The following is a 21,536-nucleotide window of genomic DNA, read 5'->3' on the forward strand; positions in this document are numbered from 1 at the left end:
GTTGAATGAATGAATGATTTAATTGTGGATAATAAAAGAGCATCAAAGGGATAAAAACATGAGAAAGTGCAAGCACTTATTTACATCATGGTCCCTGGTCTTATGGAAACAAGACATACAGCAACACATAACATCATATATACAGCACAGATCAAGCAACGAGTCCATCACTCACCCAAACAATTATCCATAGTAATATAAAAATAACAATAATACAAATAATACATAAAAACACAATCTTAATATCAGCCGGGACACAAAGCTCGAGGCTACAATAAGTTACTCAGCAACAATTTGTTCAGTTGGTTTTTGAACCCATTCAAGGACTGGGCAGATTTTATTACATTGCGATTTTTGTTCCATTCCTCCAACGAGCAGAGATAACCCAGTAGCTAGCTATAGCTCAATAAACCTAGCATGCTAAAAACACACCTGATATTTATTTGATTTGGAGATCATGGATGATGCAGTTGAATTTGATTGATTTGAGCTGGAATAACATGTGGATCATGTGGAGGAGCAGAGGAACAGGATCTTTTGTGATGGACAGCAGACAGACAGGGTAAACAAACAGGCTTCCTGCAACAAGCTCAATTACAGCTGCCTGTTATCTTGCTGTCACTGATATAATAACGATAACGACAACATTGACAAACATTGTAAACTTTATAAACATTCTAAATTGTTCCTACTTACTTCCTGTTACAGTCTTTGATAATACAATAGCTGACAGAAAATAAGCTAGATTCCCTAGCAACACAATTCTGTGAAAACTGTCTATAGAGCTGAGCTGTGTTGAGCAGAAAATATGAAGCAAAGTGCTTTCACACAACAAAAACAACAACAATAATAATAATATCAATAATGATGATGATGATGAATTTACCACTATTAAATACATAAAACAGTTGAATAATTTACATAAATGAATAAAAAATGAATACAAGGTAGCCTAATACAGGGCTAGATGGATAGAACTAGAAAATGAACAGGCATGCAACTAAACACAGATGTAAACAGATAAAAGTGAATGTGAAGAAGAAACATAATTACAAAATAAATGATAAAAAAGGAGATACACTGCCATTCAAAAGTTCAAAAAATTAAAAGTGTAAAAGTTTGGAGGCGAGTAAACTCCATTCCCCGAAAGGAACCAATGATCCACCCAAGGTCAGCACCAACCAATCAAATAAGGCACAGACAAGACACTGACTAGAGTACCGGAGGAATGAGTCCGGAAAACATGGATGCTAACACTTCCAGGTTCTTCACTGTTTCTGCCTATGGGATTTTTGAATGGGTTTTTGACGCGATGCTTTAAATAAGGTCTGTGGTTAATGCAAGCTTATTCAAACGCGAACCTGTGTTCAGCAGGATAATCTTCACACATTGTTATGTTTTCACACATGGAACGGCTCCACAAGCACTTTACATAATATGTACATTGTATTTTACATCCTTCACTTTGATGGTTGTCATGATGCTGCCTTCTTGGCCTGGTCTCTCCTGACAAACACATTTTAAATCTCATTGTGTCTACCTGGCCTGGCCTGGCCTGCCAATTTTTTTTTTTTTTTTTTGCAGGCCAGGCCACTCACTGAACAGCAGGCCAGGCGCCGCCTACTGGTTTACTAGTGGTTTTATTACTTTATTCAGGTTTAAAGTGGGTGCATCTCATTGTAAAATTAGACTTGGCCCAAATTGGGCTTCAAACGGCCCAAATTGGGCTTCAAACGGCCCAAATCGGGCTTCAAACAGCCCAAATCTGGCTTTAAACGACCCAAATCTGGCTTCAAACGGCCCAAATTGGGCTTCAAACGGCCCAAATCTGGCTTTAAACGACCCAAATCTGGCTTCAAACGGCCCAAATTGGGCTTCAAACGCCCCAAATTTTCCGCCGGCGGCACGCGCGTCGGCCCGTATCGGCCTGGCCTGCTTGGTATCTAATGCCCGGCCTGAATTATGATCCCAGTCCGCCCCTGATCACCAGTCTAATCTTCTGCACCAAAGTTCATCTATTGGTAAGAACCAAAGGCTTCTAACTTGTTCCACTGCAACATCATGGCTGGAGCACTGTTGTCCAAAAACGATAAGAGCCTCGCTCCTACCTTCAATACAATCTCTGTCTCCCTTCCAGACGGTAGACCAGAAACAGTATGGCTGCCTCTATCTCCACAAAATGTAATCCAGAAGCCACAGATTTGTTATAAATATCAACATAACCAGCCAACAGATATCAAAGCTGGTGGGCTTATAAGGAAAAGATATGGAAAGAACGTAACTCGAACTGGTTAAAAGTGACTATCTCTGCGTTTTGAGCCAGAACGGCCAGAACACTACGTTAGCAAACGTAGGGCTAGCTAACGGCTAACAAGCTAAGGGCAGATTGTATTCACTGTAATATTAAAAATTGTATGACACGTCTGCATAAGTGAGCGTTGACAACCGTGAAGTCTGACGTCAGCACCCGTTTCTAGTGCGTGATCCAATTTAAGACTTTGAGCCCAAAATAAGGTTATTTGTCAACAAAATACAGTGGCAACACTTTGGCTAATTAGCAGAGCAGGAAAAAACATGGCTACACATGAAATAGCTTAAAGGGGCACTAACCCCCTACATATGTATCAGAACAGTGATTTGAAAATACCTATGGAAAAAACCAAGAAATGACATATGCTCTTGTCTATACTGGACTCTTTGGCTTTGTTCAAGTCGAGATTCTTTTTCGGAAATCGACGCCATTACAGTTTGCCTACTGCCTCAAAAATAATTTATTTGAGAGGGGCCATATCTTTATAAATATCAACAATTAGCCAACGCTGGTGGCCTGTTTGGAAAGAGCTTTGCTCAAAATGGTTGAAAGTTATATCAATTTGGTAATTCAGTGGCGAACTAGAAATTTAATTATTTTTCTGCATGTTTCTCTATGGCAGTGTGTTAAACTACGTTACGAGAGCAAAGTGACGTGGGCTCGTTACAGCAGCACACCGCACAATACGACAAACCCCCCGTTCTGGGGTAACACAATGCGAGATTTCTCTACGTCATTCCCTCGTCCAAGTTGCCATATAGTCCCTTTTTCATTTTAGTTTGGGGGCTTTTCGTGATTCTTGTTAACACGTTGAGTGCCATGGACGAGATATCTCGGCTTACATGATCCAACCGTTAAGTGCCAAGGACGAGATATCTCGGCTTACATAAACATTTTTTTTTTTTGACGGTGGGACATCGATCAACCCCTTTTACGTCTCCTATAGCAGAATTGGAGGAAGAGAATGTGTATAATCTATTTTACCGACCAGCTAGGTGGCGACGGTGCCCTCCCGACAGAGAGAAAGTCAACCAAAAGCAGCCGCCTCCCGCGGCTGCTTCCTCCATTCTCAAGGAATGGCTTGCCGATTTTACAGTCATCAGTCACCAGACTCGCCGCTCTCGGGCCGCGCCAGCAGCAGCACACGGGGGATTGCAAATTTGCATAATATATTATGGGTAAAACACACTTTGAAACGCCCGCAGAAAGGCCAGAATCGCACGCATTCCGAAAACCCAGAAACGAACGAGCCTCATTCTCATACTGTAGGCGGGGAGGGAGGCTGCTCAAACTCGCTGCCAGGGAGGGAGGCTGCAGCAGAGCACTCGCTTGTGACAAACGCAGGCTGAAAGCCACTAGACACGCCCACGGAGGGAGGAGTTGAAGGAGAGGGCGTTCGGAACTATATTGTTTGGATGTCTGATCTCTCACTGATGCCAAAAATAAATGGTTAAAGTGACTGTTCTGCCTGTTTGATTGAATTTCACAAAACTGCGATTATCTCAGCTTTCACTCTCAGACAGCTGAAACCATGCTGTACTCAACGGCTAATATCTACATAACTACTAACTCTACAAACTAACTCTTTTAGACAGAGAAAGCACACATTCTATTAGTACTTTTGTGAACTTCGTGTTCACAAACTCCAAGCAGAAAAGAATCCTCGGCTCTTGTAAAATGAGCCAGAATCCTCAAAAAACGGCCTGGCAGAAGCTACCTACAGCATTGAAAAAAGGGCTGGCAGTCAATGTGTTAAAAGTTGTGCAAAAGTTTTCCTCTCAGCGCAGTGCAGGGCAGGCTGCGCCTCCTCCCTCCTGCCAGACCCAGGCTGGCGAAACAGCCTGCTGCATGCATGGGGCGCTCTAACCTCACGGAGCAACAAACACACACAGACAGAAATAGCTGGTGTGCGATTTGGAGAATACAGTCTGAGATTGGGTACAGGATTGAGGGAATCCCGCATCTGTTTGCGAAGGTGCGACTGGACAGGACGCTTTTCACAGACGGGCACAGTAGTGGGAGCGAGGCGAGTGTCTCTCAGGGCTACTCAGGGCACAGCTGCAGAGCTCTCCTCCTCCTCCATCGCGCATTCAGTCTGTCCAAAATCATTACCGATATAATCTCAGTAGGAGGGATGCAGGGAAATATGATAGTAGCCGATGTGTTTAGAGAAGCTTTGTCACGTTGTCACGTCGTAGTATAGCGTTATATTTTACATGTGCGCTAAACTGCGACCATATTTGTTTGCGGAAATATCAGTCTGCTCTCAGAGCACAGAGAGCTCTGCTCTGCTGCGCGCGCCCGCGGAGCTTGGAGCTAGTGCATGAGGTTTACAGTACGACTCTCTCCCGCTCGCTCCCGCCTGCCTGGGCTGGAGACAGCTGCTTCCAACTCGGACTGATAATATATACATCATTATTCGAGCTTATCCAGGTAAGATATTAATAAAGTAGTGACACATTCAGCGGGAAACTAACTATAATTAAGACATGTGCCAACTTTGACGACGTTTGGTTCAGTATTTTAAGAGCAAACTTCAACAGGAATAGGCTTGGAGTTCTGAGGAGCCGAAAGGGTACAGGGGGGGTAGGGGAGTAATTATCTTGAAATCCCATAGTCTTTGGGGGCACTGTGACGTCAGTGTGCCCCTAATCTCCCATTCATTTGAGAAAAAAAAAAGAAGCAGTGTTCGACCTTTAGAGGGCGCTTATGCCAGATATGCTGCTGAAAAATGATACAAATGGTCAAATGGCAACAGTTTCGTGTCAAATGTGGAAATTTTGACCAGAATTCTTCACACATCACCCCCAAAGTCATATATATTAGTTAAAAGCTGAAAAAAAGTGTTTTGGAGGTTAGTTACACTTTAAAAATGACAAAACTGACTGGAGGGTTGCTTTAAATGAAGATGTGTCTTGATTCGCCTTTTTCATCTCAGCCTTTTTATGTCTAAAAGGCAGGGAATAACACAGGTGCTTGGAAGTTGGAAACCCTCATTAATGTTTTGCTTGCACCTGTGTTACTTCCTGCCTTTTAGACACAACCTGGCTGCTGGTGAAAAAGGCTCATAATAGCCCATGAAGTCATGTTGTGTTCAGATTCTGGGGTTTGTCTTCTTGGGTTTGTGGACTTTGCTGTACAGCTCAGATGGATCCTCATCAGCTTCATGGCTGCTGGTTCTGAGAGGAGGGAAAAATATTAGTGCATTCTGAAGATAAGAGGATGTTCATAACATTAACTAAAACAGGTAGAACATGTAAATACAACGGTAATAAAATGGTTATAATCGATAAAGATCTTGAACATTGTTTAAAACTCATGCATTTTAAATCTCATAACAAGGACAGAGTGCTATGTTGGTGGTTCATTCAGGCCGGCTCACCCAGGATCAGTTTGGGGTGTTTTGAAGTTGACAGCAGCATAATGGACAGTCTCCTCCTCTCTTCTCTGACGTCTGACTTTGGAGGAGACAGGATCTGTCTGTGTCTTCAAGAAGTGGACGGTGGCGTAGTCCTGCTGGTCTGTCGGTTGTGTCTGTGCTGCAGCTGATGCGTCAGACACACGACCCGGGTTTAGCTGATGGGTAGACATCACATTTTAGACAAATCACTTTCTGCCATAGGAACAAACAAAAAATCTCACCCATGGAATTTCAGTCTGTTACCTTTATACCTACTTACATCTTCAACTGTGCAACAATACAGATGGTGCTAAGAAAGAGTAGCAATATAGCTATTGTGCTTTATTTTTCTTGTATTTTTTACTTATGAAAATGTGGTAGGACAGTAAAGAAACAACAACATAGCGTAGTGAAAAATGTGTAATTTAATTTCAAGTAGGTTCTCTTCTACAATCAGACTGTTTTGTTTTTTGTCAGGAATCCACAGATTACACCAAATGGCCATTGTTTTTAATTGAATAGTAAAATCAGATTTCTAGGATATATTCTAATAAATAGTCTATAAATTGATTGAAAAATAACATGCAAGAGGATGGGAGGGCCTGAGAAGAAATCAGTTCTCTTGATATCGTTGCAATTCCCACTAGTCGCTGATGGACGTCCATAAAGTGTTTGGAGTAATTAATGCCCCATTAAGGCCTTTCTATTCAAAACACTAACGTATTTGTGGATTGAACTGTGTTCTTCAATTTGATTGGTGAACCTCACCCTCCCACTGCAGACATACTGTACAGTGTGTTATATTTTACACATTTAGCTGAGTCATATTCAGACCAAATATGAATAAATGCAAAAGCATAACACACTTTTTAAATTCACCACCATCAACATGACAAGCAACCGGGATTGAAAGGGTCAAAGATACACCACCCACAGTGATGAAGAAACAAAGATTACTGTCTCAATAATTTGTTAATTTATGACAGAAGCGGTCGGTAAAGGAACACAAGGCAGGAAGAAAAGGTAGAGATGTTTGTAATAAACAAGAGAGGAAGTTGATTGAGTGCAAGAGGAGGAAGATGGGAAGAGGATGATTTATTTGGGTGAAGAAGAGGAAAGAGAGATGAAGTGAAACTCAGTCAGATGAGCTGTCAAGTTGTAGCCTGCTGGAAGACACAGAGTGACTCTGCAGTCTGAACTGAGGAGCCAGACTGCAGGAGGAAAGTACTTTTCTTTTTGGACTTGTTTAGTTCCTCTTCCTCACCTGCTGCTGCCTGTTGTCTGGTCTTCCTCCAGGTCCAGATGGTTGTTGGGAGGCCCTCTTCCTTCTGGTTAGGAGAATGAATGAACAACTGAATTCCTGAACACAGTGGATTTTAAATGCCCAAGTGAACATAAGCACAGTGAAACAGAATTGCTCACCTAATCCATAGGAAGACAAATAGACCTATGAGGAGGAGGATGACCAGGAGAAGAGTCGTAGTTACAGCAGCTGTTAATTTCCATGGGGCTGGAAGAGATCAGATGAAAATAGGAACAGGATTGAGGATGTTGATGTACACTGAGTTGACTTGTGTTGACCCTCCACTGCGCCCCAGCTATATATCTACTGGACAGTGCCCAGTTGTGAAAGTGAAGCAGGGCACAGCTGATCAAATATACATGATCAGCAAAACCTTTCCCTGGTTCATAAAGAAGACAAGAGTTGACAGATCAAAAGTGTTTAGTTGTTTTTACATTAGTTGTATTTCACTCACATGTCACATTGACAGAGACAGAGGCAGACCTCTTTGTCCCCAGCTCATTCTCAGCTTCACAGTGATACTCTCCAGAGTCAGAGGACTGGATGGAAACCAAGTCAAGCTGTGCTCCAGTTTTCAAAGCTTTCTCCTCTGGATCTCCATTCTTCTTGTACCAGGTGTAATTTGCTGCTGGGTTGGCATCACTGCTGCAGGTCAGAGTCACTGAACTCCCCTCCACTGTCTCACCAGAGGGACTCACCAACACTGAGGTGTTCCTGGGACCATCTGGAGGACATGGATTAACATGGATTAACATGATTAATGAAATAAGGATGTGTTGTAACAATGACACATAAACAATTAGTAGTAATATGTGGGAGGAAACATCTGTAAATTTGGAAGTCATCTTGTGACTGGAAGTCTGATGGTTTGAATTAGAGCCCGACCGATATATCGGTCCACCGATATTATCGGCCGATATTGGCCGATTAACCGATATATCGGTATCGAGTTATAGACAGCATGTTGTGTATATTTTATCTTTTTTCTTCACTCAAGTTATATTTTATATTTGTTCTATTTGTGTTTTTGTATTTCTAGTTATTTATAATTATTAAATTCCCAGTTAAGTTTACTGTTTCATTGCATTGATGTCATTTTGGACAATTTAGTGTATTGATAAACTGTAAAATATCCTCCCTACATTACATATCTCAAGTCATGTCAAGTCATATCTTTGTCAAGTGTTTGATATTTGAGGGATCATTGCAAAACAATTTTTTTAATATAATGTGTATAATATAATAATATCGGACGATATATCGATATTGGATTTCTGTTTTTACTCCCTAATATCGGCATCGGCCTAAAAAAATACGGTATCGGTCGGTCTCTACTTTGAATCCCCAGAACAATTAGTAGTAATAACGGTGAGCAGTGGTAGTGTCTCGACTACAGATAGGAACGTGGGTGTGGGAGTGTTATTCAGAGGAACACTATGCTTGTGGGACCACTTCCGGGGGGGAACTGGGCATGCGTGTCAGTCTCCGGTTACCGCCTAAGGGAATAGCTGCTAGCTATCGGTGTGACAGCCGCCTAGAGTTGTTGTATAACTAACTGTGAATAAAGATCCTTGTACCAGCAAGAAGCCTCTAGCTCTTCAATACCAGGAACGCTACATTGGCGTCAGAAGTTGAAAACGGTGAATATTGCCTCCGGAATCGGCGAGATGGTGAACAAGTTCCTGAAAAAAGAGCGGCAGAGGCTCAAACGGGAGGCGGGAAAGGAGAGAGCCGAAGCAGACAGCCAGGCGTCCGAAGAGGAAGACGAGTGGGTAGATGCAAACAATACTACAGAAACCCAGGCGGGAAAGATAGGAAGAAGCCGGGGGCCGGTGAAAGTGAAGACCGAGCCTGGCAACATCGCCACCGCAGCTATGGAAGCTGCGCCGCGGCCCAGCGAAGCTAGCCTGCGAGGAAGTGACCAGGACGGGGCGCAGACCGAAGCGACAAGGGAAGGCGGCCGCCGAGGGAAGAAGGAAACACCGCCGCCGAAATACAACGGTAAAGGCGAGTGGGAAGCATATTACACGATGTTTGAGACAGCAGCTAAAATGAATGGCTGGTCGAAGGAGGAGAAAGCCAGTCATTTAGTGATGTCCCTCGAAGGCGAAGCTACAACGTGTGTGGCGGCAATGGCGAATACAGAAGACTTAGACGTGGTGATGGCAGCACTGAGCAGGCGTTTCGGCCAATGCAAAGAAGAAGGCCGAAGATGGTCGCAGAGCTGGGTAACAGGCGTAGACGACCAGGGGAGTGCCTGCGAGCGCTAGCGACAGACATTGAGATCCTCAGCAGACGCGTATACAAACGGATGTCGCCAGAATCACTGGAAGAGTTAGCTAAAAACTACTTCATACAGGCCATCGAGCCACGGAGCCTGAACCAGAAAGTAACACTGAGACATCCAAAGACACTGGGAGCGGCACTGGAGTTGGCGCTGGAGATAGAGACAGTGGAAGGCTGGGACACGGGCAGAGGCAGAATGGAGGCCGCCCCCGTACTAAGAATGGCAGCGGAGAGTCCGCCACAAGAAGAGCCAGCGTGGAAGATGGCCTTGGCAGAGCAAGGCAACATGGTGAAAGAACTGTCCGAGTCAGTACAACAGCTAAAAGAACAACTGCTCCGCAGCGCCACCCTGCAGCCCAACCCCGCTCGGCAGCCCACTCAGCGGAACATGAGCTGGGGCAGAGGAAGAGTGATCTGCTGGAGATGCGGACGGCCCGGACATCGGGAAGCAGAATGCCGGCAGAGAACGTGGAACCAGGGAAACGGCGCAGGGCCCGTCCAGAGGGGGAGAGACGGGTCCCCGACTTCACAGTCCCCGTAGCCACGTCGTCGCAGGAGAGAGCCCACCGACAGCAGCGGGGGGGGTGGGGCTCCGTCTTCCCCCGAAGTAGACGGCATCGCCGGAGCCGTCAGCATGCAGAGCAGGCCGCGCACGATGAACGGCTGCCATGTTCCAGTCTACCTACAGGGGAGATACTGTGTCGCCCTAGTGGACACGGGGTCTACAGCAATGCTGGTGAACGTCAACAGCTGCTGAGGACAGTATCCGGTGAGTTAATGCCAATGAGGGGGAGGGGGTACGTTTGGATAATAGTGGGGGAACACACAGTGGAGTTTCCCGTGTGGGTAGTAGAAATGGCGGGACCCTGCATCCTGGGGGAGGACTATTTGACACTAAACCAATGCACAGTAGACCTAGGAAAGAGCACATTGACATTCGCAGGAGGGTCAATAGTACGGATGGGCCACCCTCCCACTGCCCCAGGGGAGAGAGCTAATGTAAATAACATCACTGTATATCGCGTCACTGTAGAGCACGAAACCCCAGCCCAGACCCCTGCCCCGCCCCAAAACCCTCCCCCAACCCAGACCCCTGTCCTACACCAAACCCCGCCCCAAGACCACGCCCCTAGCGCACCTCCGAACACTCACCCTCAGCCACCGCCGCAGGCGGAGGGGGAGACAGAGAGGTTAGAGATGCTGAGGGGATTGCACCAACGCCAGAGTGAAGGTTTAGAACCCCAACAGAGCGATGAACTGTGGCAAGTACTCAAAGAATATAAGGACATTTTAGCAATGTCGGATGATGAGCTAGGCTGTACCCACCTGGTGGAACACGAAATAGACACTGAGGGGGCGCGACCCGTCAGGTCATATCCCCGTCGGGTCCCAGCAGCGAGGAGAGACATAGCGAACGAAGCTGTAGAGAACATGCTGCGGGCGGGGATCATTGAGCCATCAGACAGCCCGTGGGCGTCAGGGCTAGTGTTGGTGAGAAAGAAGAATAGCCCCAAAATGCGATTTTGTGTAGACTATAGGGGGCTGAACAAAGTGACAAAAAAAGACGCATACCCGATGCCCATCATCGAGGAACTGTTAGACGCCGCGGGAGAGTCATCCTGGTTCTCATCCCTAGACCTCCGTAGCGGGTACTGGCAGGTGCCCCTCCGCGACGATGCCAAACAAAAGACCGCCTTCCGCACCGAGAAGGGGCTGTGGCAGTTTCGAGTACTCAGTTTCGGGCTGTGCAACGCACCAGCAACGTTCGAGAGGTTAATGGAGAAACTGCTAGGAGACATTCCCCGAACCGAATGCGTCGTGTATTTAGATGTCATCTTGACACATGGGGGCACGTTCCAGGCAGCAGTGGGGGTGCTATGAAAGGTCCTGCAGAAGATAGCAGAGGCGGGTCTAAAGTTACACCCAGATAAGTGCCACTTCCCGAAGAGGAGGGTGGAGTTCTTAGGGCATGGCATCGGCGCGGGGGGCATTCGCACCCAGGAAGAGACGACTCGGGCGATCGTGGAGTGGCCCACCCCCAGAAACAAAGGCGACCTCGAGAGCTTCGTAGGGCTAGCCTCATACTACAGGAAATTCGTAAACGGGTTTTCTAAAATAGCGGAACCACTGTTCAGGCTAAAAGAGAAGAACGCAGACTTCCACTGGACGACAGAATGCCACCTAGCCTTTAAAGCCCTCAAGAAAGCGCTGACCGAGTCTCCGGTGCTTAGAGCACCAGACCCCGCACTGCCGTTCCTACTAGACACTGATGCCAGCAACGGGGGTATGGGGGCCGTGCTGTCCCAGGTGGGGCCGGACGGGGAGCGGGTGGTGGCGTACTACAGCAAGACTTTCGATAAAACAGAACGTAACTACTGCGTCACCCGCCGGGAGCTCCTCGCCATAGTAGAGGCACTACGACACTTTAGATACTACCTCCTGGGACAGCCTCGGTTCACCATACGGACCGACCACTCGGCGCTGCAGTGGCTGTGGTCCTTCCGAGAGCCGGAGGGGCAAGTGTGCCGCTGGTTAGAGAAAATGGCAGACTACAACTTCACCATAGAACACAGGGCAGGGGCGCACCACGTCAACGCAGACGCCCTGTCACGACGACCCTGCGCAGAGAGAGGGTGTACGTACTGCGAAAAGAGAGAAGGAAGAGAGAGAGAGCTCCAAGAGGAAGCGAGGATATGCCCTAACCATACGGGGGACGGACCCGTATGCAAGGCACTACAGGTGGCAGAAGCGGCAGATTGGAGGGCCCATCAGGAGAATGACCTAGAGCTGGGGCCAGTAATGCGATGGGTAGAAGAGGGCCAAAAGCCGCCGTGGGAAGAGGTGGCCGGAGTCACCGACGCAACCAAGGTGCTGTGGTCAGAGTTCGACACCTTGAGATTGAGCAACGGCATACTGATGAAGTCCTGGAAGGAACCAGCGACGGGAGAGAGCCAGTGGCGGAAGGTAGTACCGGCGACGCTGAGAGAGGCGGTGTGCAGGAGCGGTCATGGAACTGCACATGGAACCGGACATTTCGGTGTAAACAAAACACTCCGCCGTCTGAGGCAGGGGTTCTATTGGGGGAGGATGAGGAGAGACGTGCAGGATTTCTGTCGACGGTGCGACCTCTGCGCAGCGTACAAGGGCCCGTTAGACCAGTCTCGCGCACCGCTCCAGCAGCTAGCAGCAGGAGCGCCCATGGAGAGGGTGGCGGTGGACGTGATGGGACCGTTTCCGCGCACAGACGATGGAAATCGATACGTCCTGGTCGCCATGGACTATTTCACAAAATGGCCAGAAGCATATGCGCTGCCCGACCAGGAGGCGGGAACGGTGGTCGACGCACTGGTGGCGGGTATGTTCAGTAGGTTCGGAGCACCGGAGACACTCCACAGTGACCAAGGGAGGAACTTTGAGTCACGAGTGTTCGCCACCATGTGCGAGAAACTGAACATTAAAAAGACGCGTACCACAGCACTGCACCCCCAGAGCGATGGCCTGGTAGAAAGGTTCAATCGGACACTGAAAAAGCAGTTGGCCATCCTCACAGAGGAGCACCAGAAAGACTGGGACACGCACCTGCCTCTCATCCTCATGGCCTACAGATCTGCCGCCCAAGAGTCCACCTCCTGCACACCCGCGCTGCTCATGTTAGGCCGAGAACTGAGGACGCCCACAGAAATGACGTTCGGCAAACCACCAGATGCACTGGATGCACCCCCGGGGCGAGAGTACGCCAGGAGGCTACAAGATCGGTTAGAGTCCGCTCACAACTTCGCTCGAGGCCAGCTAGAGAAAGCGGGCATGAGACAAAAGAGGAACTATGACGTGAGGGCGAAGGGAAACCATTTCCAGGGGGGGACTTGATCTGGGTGTACACGCCCCAGAGAAAGAAAGGGCGTAACCCCAAGCTGGACTGTCACTGGACAGGCCCATGCAGGGTCTTGGAGAGAATGGGGGAGGTGGTGTACCGAGTGCAGATGCCACGTGGTGGCAGGAAGGTACTCCACCGAGACAGGTTGGCCCCGTACCGAGGGGGGTGCACCCTTCCCCCAGATCTCGGCCACACAGCGGTTTCACCTAGACGTGCTAGAAGAAGGGAACTGTTTCCACAGGGAGGGGCGTCCGGCTATGACCTGACGGCCACCACCCAGGGGCTCGAAGTCTCAGAAACACTGCAGGTGGGATCAGCCCCACAGGCAGAATCACAGAGACTAACACGGCCACGGAGAGAGACACGGGCTCCAGGACATTTGGAGAACTTATATAGTTCTCCAGAGTTATATTGAAAAAAAAAAAAAAGGAGGAGGGTGTGGAAATGTTGTCAAAAAGAAAAAAGAAATGATGTGTGATGGCATGAGATATTGTGGGGAAGGAATATGTGGGAAAAGCTAGACAGGAAACATCAAGAGTGGGTAAGAAAAAAAAAAAGAAATAAAGATGCTGGAATGTTTTTGGTACAAGGGGATGTGTGGGTGTGGTGTCAACGTGGGCGTTGACTTATTGTTGGGCGGGGAGTATGTAGCGAATCAGTGTTACACATATAACGGTGAGCAGTGGTAGTGTCTCAACTACAGATAGGAACGTGTGTGTGGGAGTGTTATTCAGAGGAACACTATGCTTGTGGGACCACTTCCACGGGGGGGGCACGGTGGCTCAGTGGTAGAGCTGTCGCCTCACAGTCAGAAGGTCCTGAGTTCGATTCTCGCCTGGGACACTGTGGGCGCTGTGGTTGTGTTCCCCCCCATATCTTCAGTGCCTACTGCCCAGGTGGGGTATCTCGTCGTAAGGGCCTTTCTCTCTGTGTGGAGTTTGCATGTTCTCCCCGTGCTCCCCCAGGGGGTTCCTCCGTATATAACCCCCCCCCACTAAAAACATGCAGAAGATCAGATCGTCATCGTCATCCGACCAGTGACGACAACACCCGAAGTCGGTCCCCGGGCGCTGTACGAGAAAGCGACCACTGCTCCTGGCCTGCCCCTCGGAGGAAAGGACAAGCCAGGATGGGTCAAATGCAGAGGACAAATTTCACCGGCCACCGTCAGCATGAGTGTGTTTGTGGCCGCAGGCATGTGTTGATGTGTGATCGTGTGACAATAAAAAGACGGACTTGTCTGTCTGAAATCGTTTTTTTTTTTTCCGGGGGGGAACTGGGCATGCGTGTCAGTCTCCGGTTACCGCCTAAGGGAATAGCTGCTAGCTATCGGTGTGACAGCCGCCTAGAGTTGTTGTATAACTAACTGTGAATAAAGATCCTTGTACCAGCAAGAAGCCTCTAACTCTTCAATACCAGGAACGCTACAATATATTGGAGTTTGTATAGACTTTGGGACACACGCAGACACACAGTCGCAGTGATAGCTAGTCAGTGTTGGGCAATGGGCAGTAAAGTATAAGGGATTACAATTTCCAAAACAGCTAGTGGAACTTCAGTGCCCTGTCAGTAGCTACTGGCACTTTAGTGGCACGTGGAAGCTAATGGAATTTCAGTGGCATGTCAGTGGAGTACGTCAGTGGCAGCTAGTGGCACATGGTGGCACATCAGTGACCTGTCAGTGGCACCTAGTGGAATGTCAATGACCTGTCAATGGCAGCTAGTGGCACATCAGTGACCTGTCAGTCGAAGCTAGTGGAACGTCAGTGACCTGTCAGTGGAAGCTAGTGGCACGTCAATGACCTGTCAATGGCAGCTAGTGGCACGTCAGTGACCTGTCAGTGGAAGCTAGTGGCACGTCAATGACCTGTCAGTGGAAGCTAGTGGAACGTCAATGACTTGTCAATGGCAGCTAGTGGCACGTCAGTGACCTGTCAGTGGAAGCTAGTGGCACGTCAGTGACCTGTCAGTGGAAGCTAGTGGCACGTCAGTGACCTGTCAGTGGAAGCTAGTGGCACGTCAATGACCTGTCAATGGAAGCTAGTGGCACGTCAGTAACCTGTCAGTGGCAGCTAGTGGAATGTCAATGACCTGTCAGTGGCAGCTAGTGGCACATCAGTGACCTGTCAGTGGAAGCTAGTGGCACGTCAGTGACCTGTCAGTGGAAGCTAGTGGCACGTCAGTGACCTGTCAGTGGAAGCTAGTGGCACGTCAGTGACCTGTCAGTGGAAGCTAGTGGCACGTCAATGACCTGTCAGTGGAAGCTAGTGGAACGTCAATGACTTGTCAGTGGCAGCTAGTGGAACGTCAGTAACCTGTCAGTGGCAGCTAGTGGAATGTCAGTGACCTGACAGTGGCAGCTAGTGGCACATCAGTGGCATGGAAGCTAGTGGAATTTTCAGTGACACTTAAATAAAAATATCAATCAATCAATCAATCAATCAATCAATCAATCAATCATGTATCACTGCTGCACATGGAGTCCAGTGTAGTGTATTGTGATTATTAGAGTTAGGAACCTCAACAATCCCATCCCCTAAAGAGGAATCCCATAGAGCCTATTAATGACTGTTGTAGGCAAATTCTTTGTGTGTCTGTATCTAGTTAGGGTGTCCCTATAGTCTCGCAGCAGTGCCAGCCGTAGATAAGCTTGATGACGTCGATGGTGGGTCTGACTATGTGAGACTAGGATGTCCCGAATTTGTACAGTAAAGGCATGAGTGCATCAATTTACCCCCCGCTTGGTCTCTTTACTTGTACTGCAGGCAGTCGGTCAGCAGGTGTCGCCCTGATCCTCTGATGTTTGGAAAATGACACATCTCACACCTATAACTCACCGGCTCAGTGCGGGTAAACTACCCAGCTCACAAAATGACATTGTGCCATTCATTCTCTTGAATTAAACCAATCCAAATTTAGGCAAAAGGGGAAAACTGGCATGGGCATTTTCAAAGGTGGTCCCTTGTCCTATCAGTCTCACCTCAAGAGATCTGAATGAGAATGGGTCCTGGGTATCCACGAGTCTCCCCTTTCCAGACACGCCCAGTTTATGCTAATTCCATGCCGTTTTTGTTCAAACCCATTTGGCCTTTTGCCTGCATTATGTTATTTTCACCTATTTTTCTATTTGAATATTTATGTTACTGGGGCGGCCCTAACACTCTTGGAATTGCATAAATTATAGCTATGACTGGAAAGCTGAGACTCTTGTGGATTCAATGAGCCAAATTGTATTCATGCGTGAATTATCTTCACTTATAAAATAACCTATTGTGACCTATTATGACAGCCTCGTGAAACTTTACAACCACGGCCCTACAGCCCTATAGGGCATTCAGGGGACGTAGAGCTTTCCTATCTATACTAACAATAAGGGTTTCTGACCAATTTCCAGAACAGAAGTGCTCGCCACCCAATCACCAAAAAATGCAATTCTTATACAGAAATCTCCAAATGTCAGTGAACTAGTATGAGTTGTGCCAAACAAACGTTAATATCTCAAAAAGTATACATCACATCATCACTTATATTTTGACATTCTGAGTGAGAGCAGAATTAGTTCAAGAGTTTGATGTATAATATGTCATGTTAAAGTTGTGTGCACTGTCGCAGTTTTTAAATTGTAAACAGTGTCAGCCGGCTAGACTCAGACGCTCAAACTCAGGCTCCATAGGGTTCCATTGCCGTTTCCACCCAGTGATCTCCATAGCCATTTGTTGTGTCTTAACAGAATGTTTGTAGGTTTAGTTTCAAGGGAACAAATCAACACTAGACTGAAACAGGTCTCTTCAGAATGCTTTATTCAGTGAGAGAGCCAAAGACACGTCTACTCAGTTTGGAAGGCACCTGGACAGAACATTCCAGAATCAGGCGGCTCTAGCTCTGATCTTGGCGCAGCCAATCAGCTTACACCAATTGAGTATTAACCAATTAAGAGCACTCTGCTCTACTCACAGTGCACACATTTTTTTTTTTTTTTTTTTTTTTGCACAATTTTATTTATCATTAAGCTACTTGGTTTCAAACACCACACCATTCATCTGATCGACTTCAAACTTCAAACTCTGGGAGTGCGCTTAGGGGGACTCAACGGAGTGCAGGGAGCTGAATTCCATGTAATTTGGCATAGCGCCACCTACTGGCAACACAAAAAGCGGTTTATCTCGATAGCCATTCATCCGATTGACTTCAAACTTGGAGAGTGTGCTCCTGGGAACTCGAAGTAGTGCGGCGGAATTTCATGCAATTTGGACTTATTCCAGGACTGTCTGTATGTCTGTCCTTCGCGTATCTCGAGAACCGTTTGTCGGATCGTCTTCAAACTTGCGCTTAGCCTTAGGGGGACCTGACAGAGTGCAGTGTGTGTGCGGGGGGGAAGCGCCCACGGGGTGGTGCATGGGGGAACGGGCACTGCACTAGTGCTTATAAATGTCCATTTCACCTAAAGCAGTGAAACAGCACCGCATCAAGTGACTCATCATTAGGTAGGCTGTTGATATGCCTACACCTAAATAATCAGGCCTGCCTACCAGTTATGAAATGTGTGCAAGAGAAATTCTGCAATGGTGCGTCGGCTACGTAGCCAATAGGCTACTTTCCCCCAGGTAGTAGACCTACAGTAGGCTAAGTACAGTTGTGTCGACTGAATTAAAGCAAAGCCAAGGGGATTTAAAGTTGGTTGGAGAGTTAGGCTACAGTTAAGTCACTTAGGCATAAGCGTATTTTTTTTTTTTTTTACAAACAAGTGATGAATAAAGCAAAAGAGGCAGATGTATTTCGCCTATAGGCTGGCTAATTCTATAGGAATTGTATTCTTGTATTGTAGGAATGTAACAGCCTGAGGAGATGAGTATCCCTGCACGTCTGGTCTGATATGGTAGATAGCCTATAGCTACTGTACCACACCAGGTCGCCGTCACTGCTCTCTGCTGAATAGCGCGAGTGTTTTGCCAGAGTTTCATAATGCTGCTGCCCCCGCTGCAATGCAATGCGCAGTGTTGACGTGCTGCTTATGGGGAGTCAACGGATGTTTCCTCTCTTGAAGCCAAACCCCCGCTAGACACTCGGCCCTGCATCTAACGGGACAAATCATTTGGACATCATGGCAGGGACGTTGAAGCTGTTGAGTTTGTTGGCTGTTCTTTCCTCCCTCGCGGAAGGGGCGCGCAGGGAGAGAGTTTACTATGTGGGAATCATTGAGGACGTCTGGGATTACGCACCAAGTGGAAGGAACCTCATAAACGCCCACGAAGTCGCGAACGACAAGTGAGTTTGAGCCAGGGTCAACTTTAAATGTGTTGAAAATATGTAATCATGCGGATAGGAAGAAGACCATGCGCGACCTAGTGTGAAAAGTGATCATCAGGTTGATTCGCCCTGTCTCAACCTCGCATGGGGTGTAGTAGGCTGACAGATAGCCTGTGTGTGGTGATCGAGAAACGCAAGGGACAAAGGCAGACTTGTTGATTAAAACTTTCAATGAAAGTGATACTTCATGGGCAATATTTTTTTATTTTACTATATGAAGCCAAGATTCAAATATGATGAGGCATGATTATTAGTGACTGTCTTCTTTCATGAGGTTGCAGGCTTCATTGGCTGTTGTTCGTTTCTTTCAGTATTATAATTGTCACTGAACTGTAGAACAATTTAAATGTTTTCCTGCCTCATTGCCAGTCTGTCTCAGGTATGATAGTGGTGTAGGCACATTTGAGGCATAGCTTCCTTATTCCATAGTTTTAAAGAGATGTTTGAAGCATAACCCAAATTGTTAGCATTGCACAATTTAGCCTTTTCCATCACTTTCACTTACCTGTAGCTATATGCAGCACAAATACTTTGAGGTGTGTCAGTAAATTCCTATGACCAGGTGGTCAGTAACACCCTGAAGTCAGACCGTCACCAAGGTTATCTGTAATCTGCTGCTGGTCCCTGTAAATGCAATGCTTTCTGTTCTAGATTTTTGTTTGTTTGTGAATTGGATTTACTGTAGCACAACTATGGTGGCAACAGCTCCAGTAACAGGTTATTAGCCTGTAGCAACATTTTTAGCCTGTAGCAACATGTAATCACAATGACATGTTTAATTGTTAGAGCTGCAAAACAGATAGGAGAAATTTGTTCTCAAACACACCACGACACCAGCAAGAATGACAGCATACAAGCTAGTTTCTGTGTGTTTTAAGATGAAATTTATGCCGTTGCTGCTGTCCTTCCATCCATATCTGTTCTCAGACATGCATCTGACTACTTGGTGGGAGGACGCCATCGCATCGGCAGTTCGTATAAGAAGGCGATGTTCCGGCAGTACACGGATGCCACATACCGTTTCCAGGCCCCCCGGCCTAAATGGTTGGGCTTCCTGGGGCCAATACTGCGGGCCGAGGTTGATGATGTCATCGTGGTCCACCTGAAGAACTTTGCAAACAACAGGAGTTACTCCATGCATCCCCATGGAGTCTTCTATGAGAAGGATTCAGAGGGTAATGTACAGTGATACACAGAACACACACACACACACACACACACACACACACACACACACACACACACACACACAGCATCAAAGAGACACTACTAAGACTTTTGTATTTGGAAGAGTTTTGATGTCAAATTAGATACCTCCTTGACAAAAGTGACACAGACTGATACACAATGATAGCTAGGCTATAGGATCCGTAGTAATATATTTTAAAGAATATTAAATGAGGAATTAAAAGGATTTCTTTCCTAAATGGATATAGAGTTTTAGAAATGATCTCTCCTAATAAATCATGACAAAATGTGATGCAAAAGGTATAAAGGTAAATTACATAATTTCACATCACATTACCATTGTTTGGATGACATTTAAGACTTTTTTTTTTATGAAAGCAAGTGAGTGACATCACAGATACCTGAAGAAGTCAATGTGGACTGATCACACATACACATTCTAACATGTGAAATGCTCTGGCAAAATGTACCATCACTTTAAGTTAAATTGTTTTCTTCGCAAATTCCTTTAAAGGGGGACTTACCCCCCCCCCCCCCCCCCCATAAATATACAGCAGCAGCAGCAGCATCCATTCACTCACTGACAAATAGTCTGAACAACACACACTCACTGCGGCAAGTTGGTTGCAAAAATCATATCTAGGCTACATAAAAAATAAAAATAAATCTGATTTGTATCTGAGAAACCAAATCTCATCATATTGGGGGTCCATGGCCCCAATGTGAACTAAATTAGGGCTCCTTAGTATGAACAAGGTTGGGAATGATTTACAGCAACATAAAATGCAATTTCCTTCCTTTTATTTCTATTTATGATTATAGTGACTTTTATTGATAGTATTTATGTTACATCACCACATGGCCATCTTGGTAGGAAAATAACAGGCGATTGTAATCAATTAACAGGTGATTAACATGCAGGTCAAGTGACACAAACAGCCAATGAGCTGTGTGTATTGTAGCGCCATATTGGTAGGAAAATGCTTGTGACATCATGGGAATAGGCTTGGAGTTGTGAGGAGCTGGGAAAGGGTACAGGGGGAGTAGGGGAGTTACTATCTTGAAATCCCATAGTCTTTGGGTACAACGTGACGTCAGATTGTACCACATTTTGTGCAGTTTTGAGGGCAAAAGAAAAGCAGGGCTGAACCCATAGAGGTCACTTATGCGGCTGAAAATTATGCAAATGGTACAATGGTAACAGTTTGGTCTCAAATGTGGAAATTCTGACCAGAATTCTTCACACGCCACCCCCAAAGTCATATATATTGGTTAAAAGCTGAAAAAAAGTGTTTTGGGGGTAAGTTACACTTTAAGGGAGTGTGCTATTTAACCCAGCTTTGATCAAAACACTTGTTTTGGTCAAACAAACATGGATATTTCTCTGATTTGTTTCTTCTTGGAGCTTCCAAAAGCTTCCAAAAGTTTAATCAAATGTAATTTTAAAAAATCATGCAGAAAAGTAGAATAAAAATAACTATAGACGTACAGGATCGATGTTCAAGGGATTTAGCTGGTGGACATTCATTGTAGTTTTGGCATTCTTTTACGACACTGACCTGACATGGCTCACATCTCAAATAAGCAGTGTCTGCATATTCAGACACAAAGGGATATGAATTCTTATCTTGTATCAGGTTTTTTCGTTACCTGATGCTTGACTGAGATTCATTGGGGCAGATTAGATAAGTTCTCCTACTCTTCCACTTCGGGGCCAGACTGACTCGCATAACAGGAAGATGACATGGGGGAAAAAATTGCAATGACACAAACAGTTCTTTTAGATCAGTGCAAAAGGATGTGTGTACAAAGTGTGACCTGGCTGGCACACTTTCATTTTCACTTTCACTGGTATTCTATTCTGGCA

At 46.4% G+C, this 21,536-nt stretch overlaps 1 protein-coding gene across 1 annotated transcript in view; it reads left to right on the forward strand.

The window, feature by feature from the left end:
* Positions 1 to 12,099: 12,099 nt before the first annotated feature.
* Positions 12,100 to 21,536, forward strand: part of LOC310799052 (ferroxidase HEPHL1-like) — a gene marked incomplete at its 5' end in the record, with an annotated part of 85,583 nt that continues 76,146 nt past the window's right edge. The window contains 3 exons of the mRNA XM_083661620.1: positions 12,100 to 12,264; positions 18,234 to 18,439; positions 19,409 to 19,656. Of these exons, the coding sequence (XP_083517746.1) occupies positions 12,100 to 12,264; positions 18,234 to 18,439; positions 19,409 to 19,656 (619 nt within the window). The remainder of the gene's footprint in view (positions 12,265 to 18,233; positions 18,440 to 19,408; positions 19,657 to 21,536) is intronic.

Source organism: Poromitra crassiceps (genome assembly GCF_964638095.1).
Source record: "Poromitra crassiceps genome assembly, chromosome: 27".
Classification (NCBI taxonomy): domain Eukaryota; kingdom Metazoa; phylum Chordata; class Actinopteri; order Beryciformes; family Melamphaidae; genus Poromitra; species Poromitra crassiceps.